At 38.5% G+C, this 21,141-nt stretch overlaps 1 protein-coding gene across 1 annotated transcript in view; it reads left to right on the top strand.

The window, feature by feature from the left end:
* LOC140235524 (uncharacterized) overlaps positions 1-21,141 on the top strand; it is a 60,884-nt gene that overhangs the window by 24,291 nt on the left and 15,452 nt on the right. Inside the window, exons 5-14 of the mRNA XM_072315547.1 lie at positions 6,549-6,708; positions 7,489-7,593; positions 8,039-8,170; positions 9,256-9,375; positions 14,318-14,454; positions 16,383-16,509; positions 17,337-17,429; positions 18,513-18,707; positions 20,082-20,220; positions 20,889-21,096. Coding sequence (XP_072171648.1) covers positions 6,549-6,708; positions 7,489-7,593; positions 8,039-8,170; positions 9,256-9,375; positions 14,318-14,454; positions 16,383-16,509; positions 17,337-17,429; positions 18,513-18,707; positions 20,082-20,220; positions 20,889-21,096 — 1,416 coding nt within the window. The remainder of the gene's footprint in view (positions 1-6,548; positions 6,709-7,488; positions 7,594-8,038; positions 8,171-9,255; positions 9,376-14,317; positions 14,455-16,382; positions 16,510-17,336; positions 17,430-18,512; positions 18,708-20,081; positions 20,221-20,888; positions 21,097-21,141) is intronic.

The following is a 21,141-nucleotide window of genomic DNA, read 5'->3' as shown; positions in this document are numbered from 1 at the left end:
GAAATCTCTCCAACCGCAAATAATGGTGTGGATACATGTATTACTGCAATGATGTCATCACTGCAACTGCAATTGCTTTCAAATTTCTCACTTATGCAATCACTGCTGTGACTTCTACTTCTGCTTCTATGAAATACCGGCCCTGTATATCATTACTGAAGATAGTATGCGTCTGTACCAGTAACTCTACACAATACGCTACCGGTAATCATGTGAGGACAATATATTGTTCTGTTGATTGAATCATCTTGTCATTTATGACGTATGTTGTGGGGGGGGGGGGGGTACATGTAGTTCATACATGTACATTTGTTATGATCATTTTGTTGTGTGCCCTGTGTTCAAGCATCCCTGTCAATTTCAGGTGCAAAAGGTTACAGAACGTCACACCCCGCTGACCCTTTTTTATGAATGAAATGGATGGAAGAATTCCAGCGATGTGTGTGTGTGGGTTCGTGTATAATTTTTCTCACAATGTGTTGTGTACAGGATGCAAGTACAGTAGGGCCATTCTCTGCTAAAGCGTTCAAAAACTGAAAATATGTGTCGCCAACGTTCCCACGAATATTTCCATTGCTAAAGGCCTGGATTGAATTGCCAGAATTGTCTATGTAACACCTGAGGGTTTGAGGAGAAAAGTAAAAAAAAAAAAAAATTGTTATCGCATGCGTAAATTTTGAAATATCCACTGGTAAAGTTGGAGAAGTATCCCAAAACCCAATGTCGCCGCAATCATGTACATTTTGTATTATGCTAAAAAATTATACAAAATGAGCTTAAACCCAACATGATATTGGTAAATATAATTAACGTCTGATATATTTATGCATAAACAAGCCAAAATTTGAAATCTTCCACGTCATTTCCCTCCGGAGCTCACTGAAGGTGTGTCGCCAAAATTCATGTCAGATACGTTACCAAAATATTTTCATTGATAAATCAGTGAAAATAGCAGACGTGAGATACGACAATACATGTTTAATATCAGATGGATATACTTTATCAAATACAGTTAAGTTTGATTTTCTGTTTCTAAATTTCGGTTTTCAAAATCAGACCATTATCTCCAAAAACGCATTTTCCACATTTTTTTCGCAACAGATACGTTACCTATAAATCACGACCCCCTACAAAAGTGTTTGATGTAATATTGTTTAATTGTACATTGGTTAAGACCTTTTGAGATTATGCATCATCACAAAAAATAATTACCCATTCCTTGCAAATGTTTAACAGTTATTGCGCTTTGAAAAAACGTGCGATCAGATACGTTACGTCAGATACGTTACGTCAGATACGTTACTGAAATATGCGCGCTCTGTGAGCGTAATTTTCCTCTCATGATTACGCAAATTTTGCAAAGAGAGCGTCTCGTTTATCATGTGCTGCAGTCACTTATTTCATGGATACCCTGTGTGGAGCGCTCGGTAGTCGTTTCGACGGAGCATTTACAGTAAATTTTCGCCGTTCTTCGGAAGACATCTCGTAAATGCGTTTGTCAAAATAATCTTTAGATAATAACGGTACATTTGGCATGTTTATGATATCAATAGTTTATGTTTAATGCTACTTTAGTACAAGTGCACCACCTATGCTATACATTTATTCAGTTGTCAGTAGCTCGATCATGAATCTAATATTGTGTGTTGTGCCACAAAAAGCTGGTAACGTATCTGACAGGTGCGGTAACGTATCTGTCGGTTAAGATCTGGTGGTTTTTTAATAAGTTATTGTGCCGGTAGACGAATCATTTCTTCCCTAACTGCTTTGAAATGAAGCATAATGATACTTATGATTATCATTACTATTATCATTATCATTATTATTGGTATTATTATTATTATTACTATAAGGTCTATCTTTAATAATACATTATTATTGGTCGACATCGCACCGAACTTAATACTGATCCACCCATCTCTGTCCTTCATTATACATACATACATACATACATACATGTATACATGCATGTGTGTGCGTGTATTACATATTTTATCTTCTTTATTTTTTCCTTAATAAAGTAGAGACCTGCATTTTCAGATATTTCACTTACCACTTTGCGCTCTTTCTCTTACCTTACATGTACAGTATATGTTTACTTGGCACCTGTTTAGTCTCATTGTTTATATTTAGGTTAGATCTCATTAAGTTTTTGATTCCAGATTCTTTAATGCAGGCAGTATTCATCTTACATTGGCTAGTTATGACTAGTTGAATTCTTTTTTACACTACTATGATGAACATAATTATTTTGATAATCATTTTCTTGGTTTCATTTCTTCTTCAGAAAATGGGGAAAACACGAGCACAAATACAAAAGGCCTGTACAGGAAAAGGAAGAAATTAAATTACCCATCCTTCCTACAAAATGAAAGATATAGCCAGGCGAGATATCGTAAACCTGTAGCAGATTTGTCAAGTTCACTTCAATTTAAAAGACGGGCATTAAACAGGATTCACACTCGAAAGTACAGGTATTGGCGTATATATCATGATGATCATATTTTCATTTTTGCTTAAATTAATTGTTTGTTTAGAAGTAAAACAAAGGTCCATAACAAAATTATTTCATTCAATTTGATAATCTAATAGATAGAAATTACAAAATTTGCAACTATACAGAGAAAACCGTTTTCTGCATGGTGATAGAGAGAATATCATACGTCATGAACAAATTAATAAACTTGTATGAATAAGAACTCAATAAATGAATATATAAATAAATCAATATATAATAATCATATATATAATATATATAGGATATATGATGTACTGTCATTACAGGGCAAAGAGAAAGAGCGCTACAGTACAAACAATAAGGCATTATTTCACATTTTCTTTAACCCATCAAGTACGTGCTGCACTACAGTACATGAAAGTCATTTCCGATTTGCTCAAATAAATTGAAAACCATTTGAAAATTGAAATCTCACTTTTTCTCATCCAAATTGGCACCATTTCCAGCAGCATGACCTTTGAAATATTTGACTTTGCATAAAAAACATTGAAATATCGCATTTTAAAGGAATCTTCTGTAAAATGAAGACTTCTATGTTGCAAATTTAAAGTTGTAATGTGAAAATTGTCTCCTTAAAACTCAAATTAAGTTTTCGACCTTGATGGGTTAACATCTGTAATTATGGATGTGGAGTTATATTTACATGTTTTTAATTTATGGCAAATCGTGTAAAATGCTATTGTAAATACGTGTTAATTACATAACTTTATCATAAAAATCATATCTTAAGCGTATGTTAGGACATTGCTTGAAAATACTTAGATTGCCTGCTTGAATATCAATTGAATTTTCATGCGGGCACTGTTGAAATGTAGCCGACGAATATGCATTACACAGTGTACTATCATGCATCCTTCTTATGGAGACAGATCTCCTCTAATGTTAATATTGGATGCGTATCAAAAAGGGATTTTCTATGATATGACTGTGATCAGAACAGGCTACTAAAATGTGTCACCTCGATATGAATAATGACGACAGGCACACAAATACTGCATTTTATCATTTATTACACACAGGAATTACAATAGATACACTTACAATGATGTTTCGATTCTGCCAGGTGCCAGAGAAGGTTACATGATTTATTTGCTAGGCAGAAAATGGATAATTATTTTTTTGTCAGATACGTTACCATGACTTTTACCGTGAAAGTGATATGTTAATGAAGAAGCATGTGAATTCACTGATTTGCATATTCAGTCTTTGTACTCTTTTACAATGAGCATAAGTAATACAAAACATGAAAAAGTCTTTCTGATGTGATTTACACCGATATACGACAAGTTACTATTGCAACAGATACGTTACCATGATAAGATTATCAAAAAACTTCCTTTGGTGATTCAGTCATTTACCAAAGTTTGTAACTATGCAAAATAATATAATTGTAACATTGTTTTAAATCTATTTGTGTGCCTTTACAATTTGAGCTCTTCACCACACATGTTCTAGAATTTACGGAAAATTAACAATTAGATTATTGGATAAATGTACAGTTCTGATATACAGATACTCACAATATACCTTTGAATTTTGATATACACAGTCAAATTTGATAGTAATTGGAGACAGAAAGTGTTACTCTTCCTGCTCTGAGCTCAAAATTCAAAAACAGATAGAGCACATTCATTAAAAGAGGTATCAATATCAATACGAGTTACGAAAAAGATGCAGAGACAGATACGTTACCATGGACATGTGGTCATTTGCGAGATTGTTATTCCAAAAGTGTACAATAAAGCCTTTTGGAAGATGGTCATTTTTGGTCGTGTTGGCCATCCATGTAGTTGAAACCAATTTAATCAAATATATTGGCATTTTTTTTCTTTGCATGTCTAACTGAAATCAAGTGAAAAAAAAAAAGTTAGGAAATATATACAAATTTTTGCGTGGACTCCTTATCAATCCAGCAAGAAGACAAAGTATATAATGAGTTTGTCTTTATTCTTACTTTAAAAAGGCAATTCGTGTTGTTGTACAGGATCAGACGCCATTCTTGGGTGAAGTTCGGTTTCAAATAGTCCGATATATTGATCTAAACCTGTTTTATACCATGCTGTGTCCTATCGGTAACGTATCTGTCATAGAGTTATATAGAGAAATGTATGCCCCAATTTGTGCCATTGTTACATTGTAAATGCGTTCCTTTGGGAATTTACTGTCTTTTGTTTCTTATCCAGCAAGTATTGTTGTTTATATAAAGACAAGTTTTGAACAAATATTTCGTGGTTGATTTTTGGGTTTTACTCTAACTGAAATTGAACACTTTATGTGAGAATGGCCCAGTATACTTGCCCTTCTGATGGATAGTAGTGAATAGAATTGACTCTTTTGCATGCAGGACTAAATGGATTGTGGTCTCACTGGCATTGAAGGACAAATGTATCATTGATTGTGCCAGTGTGCTTGTTACAATGAGGTTTAGAAACATTTCCTTTGATGGCATCCTAAAGTCATTTATTCAGTGTTGTGTATGTAAGCTCTTTGCCATCTACGGTAGATTAAATGCCTGCTTGTCATGGGTAAGCGAAGGTTATCCACCTGGTTTCATATAAATTTCTGTCATATTTATGATAGCCTACCAGACTATAAATCAGCGGTAAAAATGATGATAAAGAATCCCTTGGCAATAAACTGTGTGCTGTTCATTCCAGTAGCAAAGGGAAGACTTTTAACGTGCCGTTTCTGTAATGTGTTAGAATTCTCTGCATATTTTGTTTACAAAAAATTGCCATAACAACCACAAAGCTTACCAGAGGCTTGCCCTACCTAGCAACAGCTGATCAGTGCTAAGAGATGCCTCATTGAGATGCCTGCCTAAAAACTTAGAGGGTATACAGACAAAAGAAAAAAGGGATACCAAAACGGTATAGCTACGTTTGTATATAGATGATGGATTTATGTGTGTTAACACTGACTAACAAAACGCCATATATCATGTAACAAAATGAAGGTCAGAACATTGTTTCGAACTGGAACAAATCACCTTTCAGTATGTGCCTGAATGTGTGGTGTTCATAGAATGGTATAACTGGGGTTAATGCAAATGTGCATGAAAGGCGACCTTTTTTCTCACTTTGTTGAAAGTCAAATCATGCGCACTCCATGGATGAGGGCCAGGTAGGCGCTACAATGTAGCGACGACAATAACAACATGTGTAGTGGAAAACTGCACATCTACACTGTATACATTTGTGTGTGTGTGTGTATGTGTGTGTAATTGGTCGAAATATATGTCTAAATGTTCCATACATGTAGGTTATTTCCATAGGCTGATTTCATTTGACATTTCTTTATTAAGATTCACTATAAACTTTTTGGGTCTGAACAGGGGGTGATTTCTGTGATGACTATTTCTGTCATTTATTAAAATGCTATGGATGCTTCGGTCACATAAGATTACCTTTTTTAACAACCACAAAGCTTTCTGAAGGCTTGACCTACCTAGCAACGACTGATGACTTTCTTAGTGAATTCCTGCCCAAGAAACTTATTGGGAGGGAGCAGGTAAATGAAATGGTTTGTTGTTAGAAAAGAAACATCTGTGATATGTAATATGTTACAGAAACGGTCTGTTGCATGAGTATGGTTGCTGACAGAGATGAAATCATATTTTTATGATAATATGCAACCTGGAAGGAGGGCTACTCTCATAGTCATGCCTCTCGTAGAGGTGTGGTGACCATTTTCGGGGAGACAGTTATGTATGCCCCCCATAATCAGTGCTTCCAGTACAGAAATTGTGTGTGTTTTATCCTGGAGTCCGTGTGCCATTGATATCTTTAGCTCTGATGAAAACCAAAACAGATGTTGCTTGTAGAATTTGACATCACAAAGATTTTGATGTCTCAAAGATTGTGATACAGCACAAAGATCTGGATAGGTGTAGAAAAGTTTAACAGTCATTTCGTCAAAGCGAATTCATCAAAGCAAAGAGTGTCAGGCAGATACATGTCTATCAACATCATAATGTCAAATTTTTCATATTCTAATCACGCCCCCTGTTCCAAACACTGCTATGCTGCAGGTATTCGACGGATCAAATTGAGCTGAGTGTAATTCAACCTTACATCGACAAGACGGGCCTTAAGTCTTCGTTCCTCAGCGCCACCAAGAAGCAGAAACTGAAAGCCAAACCGCCACGGGTGCGCTTTGCCGAGAATGTCAACACGTTTCCCTCCAACTCGGTGAGTCACTAGGGACGTCTTGCTCAGCTGAATAGCTGGTGGCAGTTTCCATTTTAAGACACACACAAAAAAGTAAAAGGACCAGACACTGAATATAGATTCTTGGGAATAGACAAAAAGCTATCACATTCTCTTCTTGCTGTGCATCATTATGTTGCATCATTCAACTCCAACTTTGAAATCTAGCCATGTTGCTCAAATGGATTCATCTAAAAGAAATACTGATAAAGACTGAAAAGTTCAATTCAAATTGTAAGCCTTGTGTTCTGATGATTGAAAGTTTAACGCAATAATGCCAGCCACTGGTTTTATTTGAAGTTTCATTCATTTCCGTTGCTGTATTATGTCATTGTCTTATTTTTTTAATAAGAATTTTCTCAAAATGGTCAAGATCTCATGAGGGGTATTGTATATGCTATATATTTAGCAAGTCTATTGTGTTTTTTTTTAGAATTAGGACTGCCAGACAATATCGCAAATGTTTTTTTAAAAGAGTTCGCGACATGGAGTGCAGTAATGAATGGAGATATGTATGTTTGCGTGTCACATTCAAGTTAGGATCAGAGTTAATATTTTTGTGTATTGTTAGATTTGCGAATAGCACCAGACTTGCAAAATTCGTGAAAATAAAATCTGCCAAAATATATAGAGTATAAAGTATTTCGAATGGTGATAGAATAAAGAGAACATGTAAGGGGAAAAGCCATGTAAGTATTTGAGTTAATGAAGGTGCTATGCTTATTTCATGTATTGAAGTGTATGTTTATTTCTCTTTTACAGCCAAAGATTCCTCCCAGTCTGGTGTACTTGCCAAACGTTCTCAAGGTGTACTTGGAGAACGGCCAGACGAAATCGTTCAAGTACGACAATGATACAACAGTCAAGGTAAGATCGAAATCTACTCACTGTGTATCATTAAAGATTTAGCACAAAGATTTAAACTTCGATGATTAGCTCTTAGTTTAGTCCCATGTAGACGCTCTTGAAAGTTAGCAATCGTAAAGATAAATTGATGATTTTTAGAACCACAAGGTTCCATAGGGTTCACACTCCATGAGCAGCAGGGGGTCCTCACTTATAGTTTAGCGCCATGTGGGCACGTTAATCATTGTACTTGTTAGTTAGCATGACCACTGCATGAACCCCACTCCCCCTTAGCTCCCAGATCAACCTGCTGTGTATTTTTTTTCAATGTAAATCTTTCATCTGACAGAGAAGGAAGCTGAAGTAAATGAAAACGCAGATTCTTAATGCACATTACTCAGTTTTGTGAATACTTATGTGTCTGCTGTTTGTGTCATCATCTGATTTACATTTCTTCTAACTGCAGGAAGTGTTGGAGAACCTGCGGGATAAGCTGGACCTGAAATGCCTGGAGTACTTTTCCCTGGTGGTGGGAGACGTCCGGATCCCCTCCCAGCACAAGTTCATCATACTGCAGGAACATGAGGCTTTGCGACAGGTGAGTCTGGGGAATGAGACTACTGTATAACATGATATATTCGCGGCATACATTTTTTACGAATTGGAGCCGACGGCCTTTTTTGCGGCATGAAATTTTCACGAACTGCCACTGGCATTCAATGCATACAGTGTAGACAAGAACTTTAGAGTGCATTTTAATTTCGTGAATCTTGGTGCTCGCGAAATTCGCGAAGTTAGAATGCACGCGAATATTTCTCGTTTTACAGTAACTTCTCCTCTCTATGCCGTAGGATACCATAAAAAAAAGGAAAAAACATAAAGTAGTGTTACATAAAATAAAAAAGAAATTGCTTTGCTTTATTTTTGCAGGAGAGTCTTGTCTCGTGAAATGTGTGAAAATTTCCCCCAGCAGTGAAAATTTCCATATTTACAGTTGATTGGAATGAGAGTTAAGAAGAACGAAATGACCCTTTCAATGTAGTTTGATATATTACACTTTGTTATTCAATCAGCTTTTGGGTCAGCCATGTATCATCTGTGACAAAAAGAAAAAAAAAAACTTGAAGTTGTTCTTATAATGATAATAATAATAATAATACAGGGTACTTATAATGCGCAAGTTCCACATAGTTAACGTGCTCAAGGCGCAGTAGAAGAGTAAGTTATGAAATACAAAAGTATGATAGTAGTTTGTAATGATCTCTGAAGATCCCAAGAGTTTGAGAATTGATTGTCAAGAAAAAAAAAAGCAAATAAACCTTATAGCTGGTGCTTTGGAATATCCTGGTCAGGTCTAATTCTATCTCATGGTTTTGAAATACGTAGGTGAGGATGGGAGTGACTTCAAAATGCAATTTCATCCTCAGTTACTGCAGGGACGTGAAACTCAGCTACGAAATATCAAGTTTCGGCCTTCGTAATCTTCATGCTACAGTTGATACAGTGTAAATGGCTGATCTTGAACAGTACGGCAGCTGTGTTTTACATGTAAAATACTTTTTAGTTGTGCCCTCTCATTTTTGTTGTGGGCAGTGATCTATTTATCTATATATGAATACAGTATCTCGTCGGTCGCATACAATATGGCCTGGTGAATACCCATCTGTCCAATTTCATCCCCAGATTGCAGACAGACCAGGCAGTCAAAACTGGAAGTGCATGCTGAGGGTCACTTATGTTCCATGTGATGCCTACGATCTCCACACTGAGGACCCCAATGCCTTCGAGTACTTCTACCAGCAGGTTAGTCAGCAGTGAAAGAGTAGTACTGTAAAAGCTGTTATTTTCATAAATCACTGTTGGGCCGTAAATTTAACAACAAATAATGCCTCCTGATCTTCATTTCATAAAGTGGCTGAGTGAACGGACAGGCATTTGAGTATTTTAGTACACTAACGATAGCCTTGGTGTAAAATCATGAAAACGTCATCTCGTAAAAATGACAGTGGCCTCCTCATTTGCAAATATGTGTGTACCTGAAAATAACAGTTTTTTACGTAGATACTCTAACAAAGATGTTAGGTGGAGCAAAGAGTACAGTGACCAGCACAGATTGGTCAGTGTTAGAATATTCGCTCTATGAAGTTAGTCGGAGCAAAAAGATGGTAGTTCACCATTAGGTTGGTCATATATGAAGAACGCCTACACGGAAGAGGTTTGCCACAGGGAACAGTACTTGTGTAATTCTGCCGAGAGGCTTTACAAAGTTCATAGAGTTCTCAGGCAAGCAATAGATTTGTTGGAGTATAACCACCTGTACGAACTAAACTAACAGGTTGGTCATATTAAAGCAGACTTATAATGACAAATTGATCTTAGTAAATAGTACTTAACCACACAGATAGTCGTTGCCGGAGCACCTGCACCAGCTTGTTAATCACATTAAGAAGATCTTTACCCAGGGGCTGGTCAGAATGAAGAGAACTTTAACCTGCCTGTTGGTCATAGTATGACCATGTGTGCTACTAACAAGTTGGTCATAGAAAAGATTCATTCCATGAACAGACTAGTCATGGTAAAAAGTACTATTCCCATCTACTGTGTGTCCATAGTAAAAGAATGCTTTCACCTTCAAGATACTGTAGTATAGGAGAGAAGTAAAACCTAGCTGCTGTGTGATGGTTGCATTGCTTGAATTCACCAACTATGCTCTCATGTAGAAGACTTGCCAATTAGTTTTTAACTGTGGGTGCGTTCGAACGCTCTAAAGCGAACCAAAGCGAACTGAACTAAAGCGTACCGTACCGTACTGTGCTAGTTTGGGAGCGTTCGAATGCTCTGTTGAGAAAGCGTACCTCTCGAGTTATTTTTAGAAAAGGTCACGCTTGTTTGTAGCAAGAAGGTCATTCACCTTGCGCTTGACCTACTTACAGCTGTCCCGAACAAAGAGAATGATGTTTTTGCATTGTGACGTATGCGCATAATACGCGCATGCTTTACAACGAACTTTTGGTACGCTTTGGTACGCTTTTGGAGCACATCGGGAAGTGGTCCACTTTTGGCTCGGTACAGTACGGTACGGTACACTTTAGGAGCGTTCGAACGCTCCCCTGGCGCGGTACGGTACGGTACAGTTCACTTTAGGAGAGCGCTCGAACGCACCCTGTGATGCCAGGGATGATACACAAATGATACACGTCAGTGAGGGAATTAGTTAAAATTACCCACACAAGGTACCTTTGGAACAGTCTAACATGCCCAAGTGGTAGGCAAGGGCATTTGGATTGTTTCAAAAGGACTGAGTGTGGGTAATTATACTAATGCCCAAATGTGTATTTTATATTGCACAAAATGATGAAGCAGCTCCCTGTCATCAAACGAATTTCAAATGTAGAAGTTTAAATGCCCTGGCAGCCAGTTTTGCAAACAAATAAAACAATTCAATTTCACCCGATCACCGTGGCAACGCGAAAGTGCTAATGCCTAGTCATTATACTTCACTAGTGATTGGTCATGAGCAAAATTGCGTGTTGCGCAAAGTAATTGCCTGGTCACATGTGCACTCTCAACCAGTCATTTGATTGGGATCTGCTTTAATATTTTATACAGAGAGTAATTAGGCAGTGTATGTGCAATTTCAGGGGGAAAAAATGGAAGCAAGTTCTGAATGTGACGTTAGTGATGCTAGGTGTTGATGGATGTAATCCGTAGAACCCACAGCTCCCAAGATTAGCATGTATTGTTCAGTTGTTGTCGTGATATACGACTTTAGACATTAGCTTCCGTGTAGAAGATAATTTTAATGATGGCATTGTCAAGTTTGGGGGTCACTGCAAGTTGAAGTTTCATTCACGTCAGCCACAGAGCACCATGATTGAGGACTACCCCTTACATCAGAGTTGCTAATTATGTTGGCAATAGAAGAAGGTGAGCTGAATGAGCTGTGTTTGCCCACCAGGGATCGAGAATCCATTATTGGGAAAATTGTTGCAGAAAATGGGGACTGAGATATTAGACCCGACCTGTTAATATTTAAACGAGACTTTATGAGAAAGAGGTCACATTGTAAAGATTGACTTTGCAAAGTGGGGTAAATCAAACAGCCGAGCTGCCTCGTTTCCACTGTTCATCCTCTAATGAGTTTTCGGGTTAGCGTGATATGATGCGGGCAAAGAGGAAGTGTGATGTTAAAATGTTGTGTGGCGCGGTCGTCAAGTATCAATCTAATGTCACGGTACAGAAGGGAAGTGGCATCATTCTAAACGAAAATTGAAACTTGTCGAGTATTGCGATGGTCTGACCAAAGGATGAGTAATCACAGGCGCTCACGCACTGCAGAGCCTTTCAATCAGAAGTGTAGGGTTTGAGTCCAGCTGAGCAGTCTTGGGTGTTATATTGCCCCCTCTGGTTTTAATAGAGAGCTCCTCTAAAACTCTGTCTCAACAGATGGGGCGTGAAGTGGATTTAGTGTGCATGTGTGTGTGTGTGTGTGTGAGGGTGACACAACGTTAGCTCCTGTGACAGTGCTCCGGTCTTATTTTCTCCAAGGACTTACTGTAGGGTTTAGGGTTAGGGTTGTGATAGGGTCTTAGGTTTAGTTTGATATGAGGATTAGGATTAGGGTAAAGGTTATGTTTTGGGTAGAATTTATGTTTGGCTTAGTGTGCGGATATATCATGGGAGCAATTTTTGCAGGAGCTAATGTCATGGAACCGAGAGAGAGAGATAGGCAATTCATTCATGTGAAAGATCCCACCTTTTGCTTCTCCCCATGTAAAGCGGGGTGCAAACTTGGCATACTGGTTCAGTCCTCAAAAAAAATTGGGGGAAACCACCACACGATCATGTCCCCTTTTGGTTTGCCCAGTGCCAGATGACTTGACCCTTACTGTGCTTTGTTTACCAATCGATGAAGCTCTTTCTTGGCTGATTTGCACGCTTTCTTCACAAATTGGCAGAGATGTCTGGAAACTATTAAATTGTCGATGAATAGTGATCGACTAATCCACCTACAGAGTCTTATTTTGTCAATATGCCCTTTCTGTTTCACTGAGGCACAAAGCTACTACAGCTGAATTGGCTGCAAACTGTACAACTAGGTCAAGTTTGGATGGATTACAAAACTGCTGGTGCAAAAGCTTGACGAGTTAAGTGCCTTGGCTCATAAAAGGTAGAAGATGTTCAGCAGTTCATGAAAATTTCCCAGCGTCACTCACAATGCCAAATAAATGAACGCCATGAAATTTTATTGTCGCATTTTGCTTCCCGAGCCTCATTAATCTAGCTCTTCATAAACTTGTTAATGACCGTGAGACTGTTGTTGATGCAGTTTGATGATATTGGATGGACATTATCGCGTACTGTTAGATTACTGCTGGTAATGGAGCGGCTTGGAATAGAACGTGGAAATACACGTGCACAGTGTCGTGCTCTAGCAAATGTACATTGTCATTTTGTGTTTGTGTGCATGATATATGTGGATGTGTTGTGTGTGAGTTGATTATTTTCCATTTCAGGTTCAGCTGAATTTTGTATTCCTTGTTTGTGTGTGTAAAAAAAACCCCAACAGATTAGCAAACACTATTTACATGTTTTTATATGTTATGTGTAACATATAAAGAAGATGTCGGTTCTCTATTATTGGCGAAATGCACATAAAGCGTACGTATAAACTTAAAGGTGCATGGTCCCGGTGTTTTAGTCAAATGCGTACACGGGCGCACGGCGCAAGTTTCCTATAGAGAACTACGCTATTGACTCCTCTTTAGCGCTTACGCTTTGGCCCACTTTCCCCGAGTCCGAAGAAGTCGGATTCACTGTAGTCAGTGGTTGGATCACAGTTCGGCTCATGAATCGGCTGAGGGGGACGACAGCTTTAGCAAACTTCTTTTGTGATGTCACAATAACAAGCACATATGCACGCACCCTGGCATTACTACAGACTACGATGCGCAAAGAAGACAACAATGGCAACGTTACTTAGCAACACCTACGCACTTTACTCTTGATGACAGCTCAACTTCGGTAATCTTCGTATCAATGCTTACGGTGATTGGCAGTATCATCAACAGCGCCATCTACACTACCGGGACTATGCCCCTTTAATTAACATTGAGAATGATATTGAAGACAGACATTATTCTGTTAGTTTTACTGCTTTCACATGAGCAACCATACTTACATTGTTATACACCTCAAATGTATGATAAGTGTTTTGAACTTTGAAATTATTCTAATAGGTTTCACCACTGAAATCAGTCATATGCCAATGACCTTGTGATATGTGACACAAAGGTGATGGTAGATTCTAGGTATAACTGTGTGTATCAGAGCAGCATTGGTGCAGAATCCTGCCTCTTTCCTACTGCACTCTGCTCCCACTGGGAAAGGGTACAAAGGTCTTTGTGTGCAGCTAGAGGATATTCAGGAATTGCACCACCGACACGGATTGGATACATCTACTACCCACCTTTCTTTGCCAGTCTTTCCATCTCCCCTCCCCTCCCCCCCCCCCTCCCATCTGTCCGTCTGTCTGTCTCTATCTCTCTTTCTCTCTTTCCATTTCTCTTCTATTTCTGGATCTATAATGTGAAATCTGGTGGATTCCCTACCCTGTATATTTCCTTTAATATCATTGTATAGCAATAAATGCACACCTCCTTGCTGACTAAAAACCTGTTTTTATATTTAAAATATCTCATTAATGGGTTAATCATCACTCTTTGTCCCGCTCTTCCCACTGCAGTGCTGCAACGACGTCTTGCAGGGGTGCTTCTCCAGCGAGCTGAAGCCGGAGACGGCGGTCAGGCTGGCCTCGCTACACATCCACCAGCACCTCCTGGCCAGCAAGCAGACCACCAAGATGACCATCAAGGCCATTGAGTGAGTGACCATGTCTCCAGTAGCATCATGACTTGCGTAACTTGTTCCTTTACGCCTAAATAACATGTGCATCAGACATGTGCCATCGTCTTTTCTTGCATTTTTTGTTGGCATTGGTCCTTACGCACTCTTGGGCCATTGCGTGATTTGCGGTTGTAGTTATTTGCAAGTTGGAGGAATTGCAGTCACCGTGGCAGCAACTTTGATGCACAGAGTTGATTGGTTGTGGCTCAGCTTGTGCAGTAGTATCCAGTAATTACTGCCGTTGTGAGTCACAATCATTGCAAAGTATGTGGTGCAATAGAATCCTGCCCTCCATCTACAGTAGGACCTCGGTTATCCGGCCATGTCGGGATTGGTTGGCGTCCAGATAATATCAATTTGGCCAGATAAGAGAGATATGCTCAAATACAGCACTTTCTGGCATATCATGCAAGGGGTGTACACATGTTATTACCAATTCACTAATATCATGATTATCTTCATGGCATTGCTATGTTTCATGCTTCATAAGTTGATACGGAAATCAAACGAAATATAAGTAAATTATCCCTTCATGTATTGTTTGTTTGATTGATAGTGACTGACAGTGAGATCGATATTACGACTCCTTAAATACTGCCGCTGCATTGTACTGTAACCGCTGCAGTGCACTCAGTACCAGTGACAAGTGCGACACCAGTCACTGACATTGTGTCAAGAACTGACTTAAAAGTTACAGTCCGCTGCATGATTGGAATATATATGTCCTGTTGTGTATTCACACGATATTCATGAACATGTGTTTGTTTTGAGTGAGATTTGGCACTGAAAATACCTGAAAATATGAAGGAAACTGTCAGACATCCGGATAACAGAGAATCCAGATAATCGATGGCCAGATAATCGATGGCCGGGTAATCGAGGTCCTGCTGTATATATATGCACTATACAATGATTGCAACTTATTGCTGTTACCATGGCAACCGCTAAGCAACAAACCAAGTAGCTTCGATCATATCAGTCATCACCATGGCAGCTGCCACTACTGTAACTAGTTCACATCTCTCTTCGAAACAGAGACCTACAGTCCAAGTATATATCTTGCTGCTTGGCAAGTATCCATTCGCATCCATCTAGTTTCATAATGAGCTGCGTGTAGAAGCTCGTTAAGTGTCTATTCATATCCTGTTGTTGCCATAGTGACAAGACTTTTTTCCCCCGGATATTGCAGCTGGGTTGCATGTGGCATCCTGGTATCTGTAGCGCATCACATATATATCTGTATGTATGTTGATCGGCTGTGCAAGATCCTTGATCAGTAGACCATTTTCTTTTAAGCCCACGTTTAACAACCCGTCAGCAACACATGCATTTCATATGAATAATGTAATGTAAACATTGATTATTTTTTGCTTGATAGGAAGTGTACTTCTACAGTGTATTATATGCAGTATAAATGTATATGTGTATGTTTGTATTTTGTGTATGTTTTCCTCTCTGTATTGGCAAAAGCTTGATTTCTTTAAAGGTATCACAAAATTTTCACAAACAGTGATGTTGAGCATGTGTGTAGTAGTTAGTTGACAATACAATAACTATAAATGTAGCTGTTTCATGTAGAAAAAAAAAATGATCAGGTCTTAGTACAAGAGCTCATATTTTGTTCAGGAACTAAAATAGAACATTCTGTGCTTTTGATACAGAGTAGAAACCATTCTGACATTGTTTGAAATAATACACAGATGACACTGATGTTTTGAATTCTGTATTGTGAAATGCTGTGTAATGATACATATGACTTTCTAATACTAATTCATCTGTAATTCTCAGCACTGATTTCTAAGACCAGCAAACTGAGCAGTTTTTTTCTCCCTTTTATTCACGTCTTGTCCACATCCATTGCCTCATCCATTGGATCTTCAACTTGGCAAATTTGGGATATTTAGAAAGGAGGATGGTTTGGAACGCTTCCTTCCCGAGACGGTGCTGACGTGCTACAAGGCCAAGGACCTCCGCAAGCTCCTGTCCCATCACATGAAGCAGAACCAGAATCTGCCTGCTCCGGGACAGAAAGTGAGCCCATTCATCTTTCTCTGCAAAGGCCTTTATTCACCATGACAATGCCCTGTTTGTAACTGTGCAGTTGCTGATTATGCAATTTATTTAGCAATTCTAAATTTTATTCATTTATTTATTTGTTTTTTGCATCTTGTGAATATCGAAAATTTCATGGACAGGTGTAATTTGCAATCTGGAATACAGTAATGGACGACATATAAATGTACGCATGCACTTCCCATGTATGAGGGAGTCACAATTCATTTACTTGACTATCAGTGAATTAACATCTGTTTTAGGACTGATTCTATAATTTTGAGCTGAGGCTTAAATTATACAACGTATCTATGTAGACAGCATCATAGATGTGTAATCACTGTTGAAGCTGCTCATTTTTGGTACATGACATTACTGTTGACCATCGCCTGATGCTTCAAGGTCATGACCTTCACAAATCTGTAGTGCCAGGATCCAGTCTTTAGTAACATGTCCATTGAGAGCATTTTTTTTTTTTTCTATTTGAAGGGAAGTGGCCAAAGCCTTTAACAAGTCAGTGACACTTTTCCAATAATAGATATATTTTGTCCCTCAAAATTCAATTTGAAGTTTTCCCTCATGTATAGTGTACCTTTAATTTAACATTGCCTTATCAATATTTTCCCTCTTTATACAGTTGTATGTTCTCCTTTTAATTATATGATTGTGTTCCATGACATTTATTGATGCTTAGGAACATTTCATTTAATTCATCACATTTTATGAAATTTTGTTATGTATTGTACTGAAAATGGAATGCAGAAATAAACTGAACTGCACTAAACTGAACTTTATAATCCCATTAGACTCTGAGGGAGTTACAAGCCAAGCTTCACTACCTGAAGATCGTTGGAGATCTGAAGTCCCTTGGGACCAGGAGGTTCAACACAACAATCCTGGTGAGTGTAATCAGAGACTCTATTTTACGATGGTCAGGTGTCTTGTTGGGAGGTGCGGTTCCACTCTCATACACATTGCCCACTGTTTCTATTTGCCTACCTTTCACCTGATTTCTATATTCTCAGAAATCGTGCTGGTGTATGTCTCAAGTAGTAGCAAACAGATTTTCCAGGTCTTCTGTAAAATTATCAAATTATTTGAATTGCTTGTTTTTTTTTTCTTATGGCAATAACAAAGGGAAGCACATTGTAAATTGCTGCTCCATAAAACTTGGAGCTGTTTATACATGTATGCTTGAATTGCTCTCAAAGCAACAGTTGTGAATTCCAGATTATTGACCCTCAACAGAGAGCAATTGCACAAGGAAATGAGATACAGAAATATGATGCATGAGTAGTAGGTACATTGTATGTCTGTAGCACATGGAGCATACAGACAAGATAGAACAGAGAATATCATTAAGGAGGGTATTGCCCAGCTCTTCCCGGTGAATGGAATCATATTGCCAGGTCTCTTAAAGGGAAACTTTCGCTGTAGTCCCAGCCACTTAAACACTGCACTTATGTACCAAGCACTGGCAGACTGAAAGCATAGAGAATATTCACGTGGTAAACATTATGTATCTTCACATGGTAATCATGAATATTCACATGGTAATCATGTATCATGTATCTTTTTTATGTTAAACTATAGAACTATGTATATCGATGGTAATACCGATAATGGTAATTCCTGATTTATTCTGTGTTATCTTTTGTTGGAAAAAAGAGGAATGAAAATGAATTAATTGGATTCAATGACTGTTAGAATAGCATTAGTTGTTGTAGTAAAAGTAGTAGTAATGACAATAAGAGAATGATGATGGTGATTGTGATATGATGATAACAGAGGTCGTGAATATGTCAATAATTATGATTATTGTCATCATTGTCATTCTAACTATGGCCATTATTGTTATCCTCAACATTACTAATTTGATTGATATAATTGATGGAAATGAATGGAAGGGGAGTTATAACGATCATGATCACTGCAGTACACCGTCTTTCTCACTAATGTGCTTTCTCCCGTCTGCCTTTCAGGACTATCCAGATGTCGACCAGCAGTCGGATGCGACCGTGATCGTCGGGCCGCGTTGCGACGTCAGCCTCTTGGCCAAGACTGGCCATCAGGCCCTGGTCCTTGAGTTCAACCAGCTGACCAGGCTGCTCCTGACCGTGGAGAGCGGGACAGAGGATGGGGTACATCGCCTGGAGCTACACCAGAAGAGCGGTCAGGTGAGTGGTAACCCTTCATTCGAAATGGTCACATCGAAAGGTCAACTGTGTGGCTTGATCGATGTGTCTATCATTGTTTCAGAAGCAGGATTATATTTCTTATTTCCCTATCTCAGACAGTACATATCTCTTTCTATCCAAGTCATTGTTATGTATTTCTTTTTTTATTTCATTATTTCTTCATGTTTCTTATTTTTCCGTCTCCTGTCTTGATGAAAAAGTGCATTTCAGTCACTGTCGTGCCATGCTGTGGCAAACTGTAAATGTTGTTTGTCTTCTCTTAATACATCAAGACTTTCCTAGTGCACATGAAAGATTACTGCCTGCCGAGGGAGGAAAGGAAAATGATGCAGTACTTTCAAACTTAACATTCTTTTTCTTCCCTGTCTTATCATTATTTGATGGGAGAGGAATTAAAGGTCCAGTTTACCTTTGGGAGCAGTGATTTCAAAAATGTTCAAGATATCACATTTGATGCATATGTGTGGGTCTGTTGTATCATAAAACATCCTACCGTATGAAATATTTGCAATAAAACCTAAAATATAAGGAGATATCAGGGTTTTTCTCAATAAACCGTAATTGTATACTCTTTAGTCTGGAAACATTTTTATTATTACTATTGTTCACATTTTGTGTATTTAACAACACTTAACATCGATTATACGGATTCAAATTTTGACAGTGGTTGTTTCTATCCCTAACTCACATTTTAGAACTATTTTAAAGCACTAATGCTGGGTTTTTGTTTCACCTGCAAATGGTAAATTATGCCTTTAACAGGAGAGAGATCTTTTGTGGTAATGTTATCTATCTAGGCTGTCTTTAAATAGATTTCATGCTCAGTAGGCAGAAATGGCAATTGGTGAAAGTCAGTCATTGGACATTCCAGCTTCAGTCAGAAGATCTCTCCCGAGGTAGAAGAATATTTAGACTGGTATTTAGAGCCACACAATTCTATTCTGCAAAGACGTGTGAATACATGCAAATGTGTCAGAACTGTGTAGGCAGTTTTCAGGAATTGATAAATAACTTTTCTTTAGAATGGTTGTATGCAGAGTGGACATAACATGACACATCGACAAGGAAAACTTTTGCTTCTGAAAAGGGTCTCCTGTTGAAGACTTGTCATAGGATGTGTTGATTGAACCCGTGTTTGATTGTTTTTTGGCATGCTATGTCATTAAATTATGCTGTTCTGCATGGTTATTGCATATAACAAGAAGAAAGACAGTGAAATGGACAAGAGAAAGCGAAATAAATTGTTTTGAAAATGTCAGTTGCTGGTATGGGTACGTCATCTGGAGCTAAATGCTCCTCTAAAGTTGAAGGTCAATTTACAATGTCTGTATACACCCTCCCTCATGCCAACAGCCCATTGTATTCCTGCTGCCAACTGATGACGCTCTCCAAATGGCTACCTTCATCAGCGGCTACTACAAGCTGCTGGTCAACAGGCAACGGACGCTCCTCTCAGAGACCAGTGTATGCAGTCTTACCAGCAAGAAAGAAGGTAACACACGAATGATATCGCTCTTTGTTGTGTCTGTAAGATTTGACTTGATTTGATTTGATTTATGATTTTTTTTTGTCAAACAGACAAACTTGAAAACCACAGGTTTGACACAAAGTGAAAAAGAAGAAACCTACAAAGTATGATTGCAAAGCTAAGAGCAATCAGTTTGTGGAACACATGAAATTTTCATAATGTTGAGTAAACGCTGGGGGGATTGATTTAATGACAATTGACAAGAGAAGAATGCAGGAGATTGTCGTCATAAGCTGTAGCCGATCTCTAGCTATGTTTGATCAATTGATTGCTTGATTTGAAGAGAGCAGCATGAGTCATTTTGAAGGGTGGGGCTTATTTCTGTTTGTGTGCTCATTTTGAAGGTTTGCCAATGGGTATGTTGTCTAGAGCTACTCGTACCTCTAAGTTGTAGGACAAATTGATGTGCGACTATATTATGTTCCATCATCCCTGTGTGTTCTTTTGAACGCACAAGGTCAATAAAAGTTTGATGTGTATAAGCATTGTCATGTATCATCATACACTTTCCCATTGCAGTTTTTGTACATTAGGGAGCAATATGAATGGATATTATGGTAAAATGAGAATAATTGGACAAATATGATATGCCATCTTTTATATTCGTTGTTATTGTTCTACTTTGCAATCAGCTCCTCCATATTGCAGCAGACACCTGGTCCACAAAACCAAGTGGAACTACCCAGATGACCTGGCCTCGGAGGTTATCGTCGAAGAAGACGAGGACGACTCCACGTCCGGGGAGGTCAAAGGGCAAGAGAAGAGGAGGGAAGGTGACCACTGGGTTGACCTATCCACCGGACCCCCGCCCTACTCCCCTCCTCACACTGACATCAAACGGTGTGTACAAAGCGTTTTCGTCATCTGTTCATTCTTGTTGATAAG

Source organism: Diadema setosum, chromosome 11 (genome assembly GCF_964275005.1).
Source record: "Diadema setosum chromosome 11, eeDiaSeto1, whole genome shotgun sequence".
NCBI classification, from domain to species: domain Eukaryota; kingdom Metazoa; phylum Echinodermata; class Echinoidea; order Diadematoida; family Diadematidae; genus Diadema; species Diadema setosum.
Note: the sequence above shows the minus strand (reverse complement) of the source record. Positions and strands in the feature narration are given on the sequence as shown.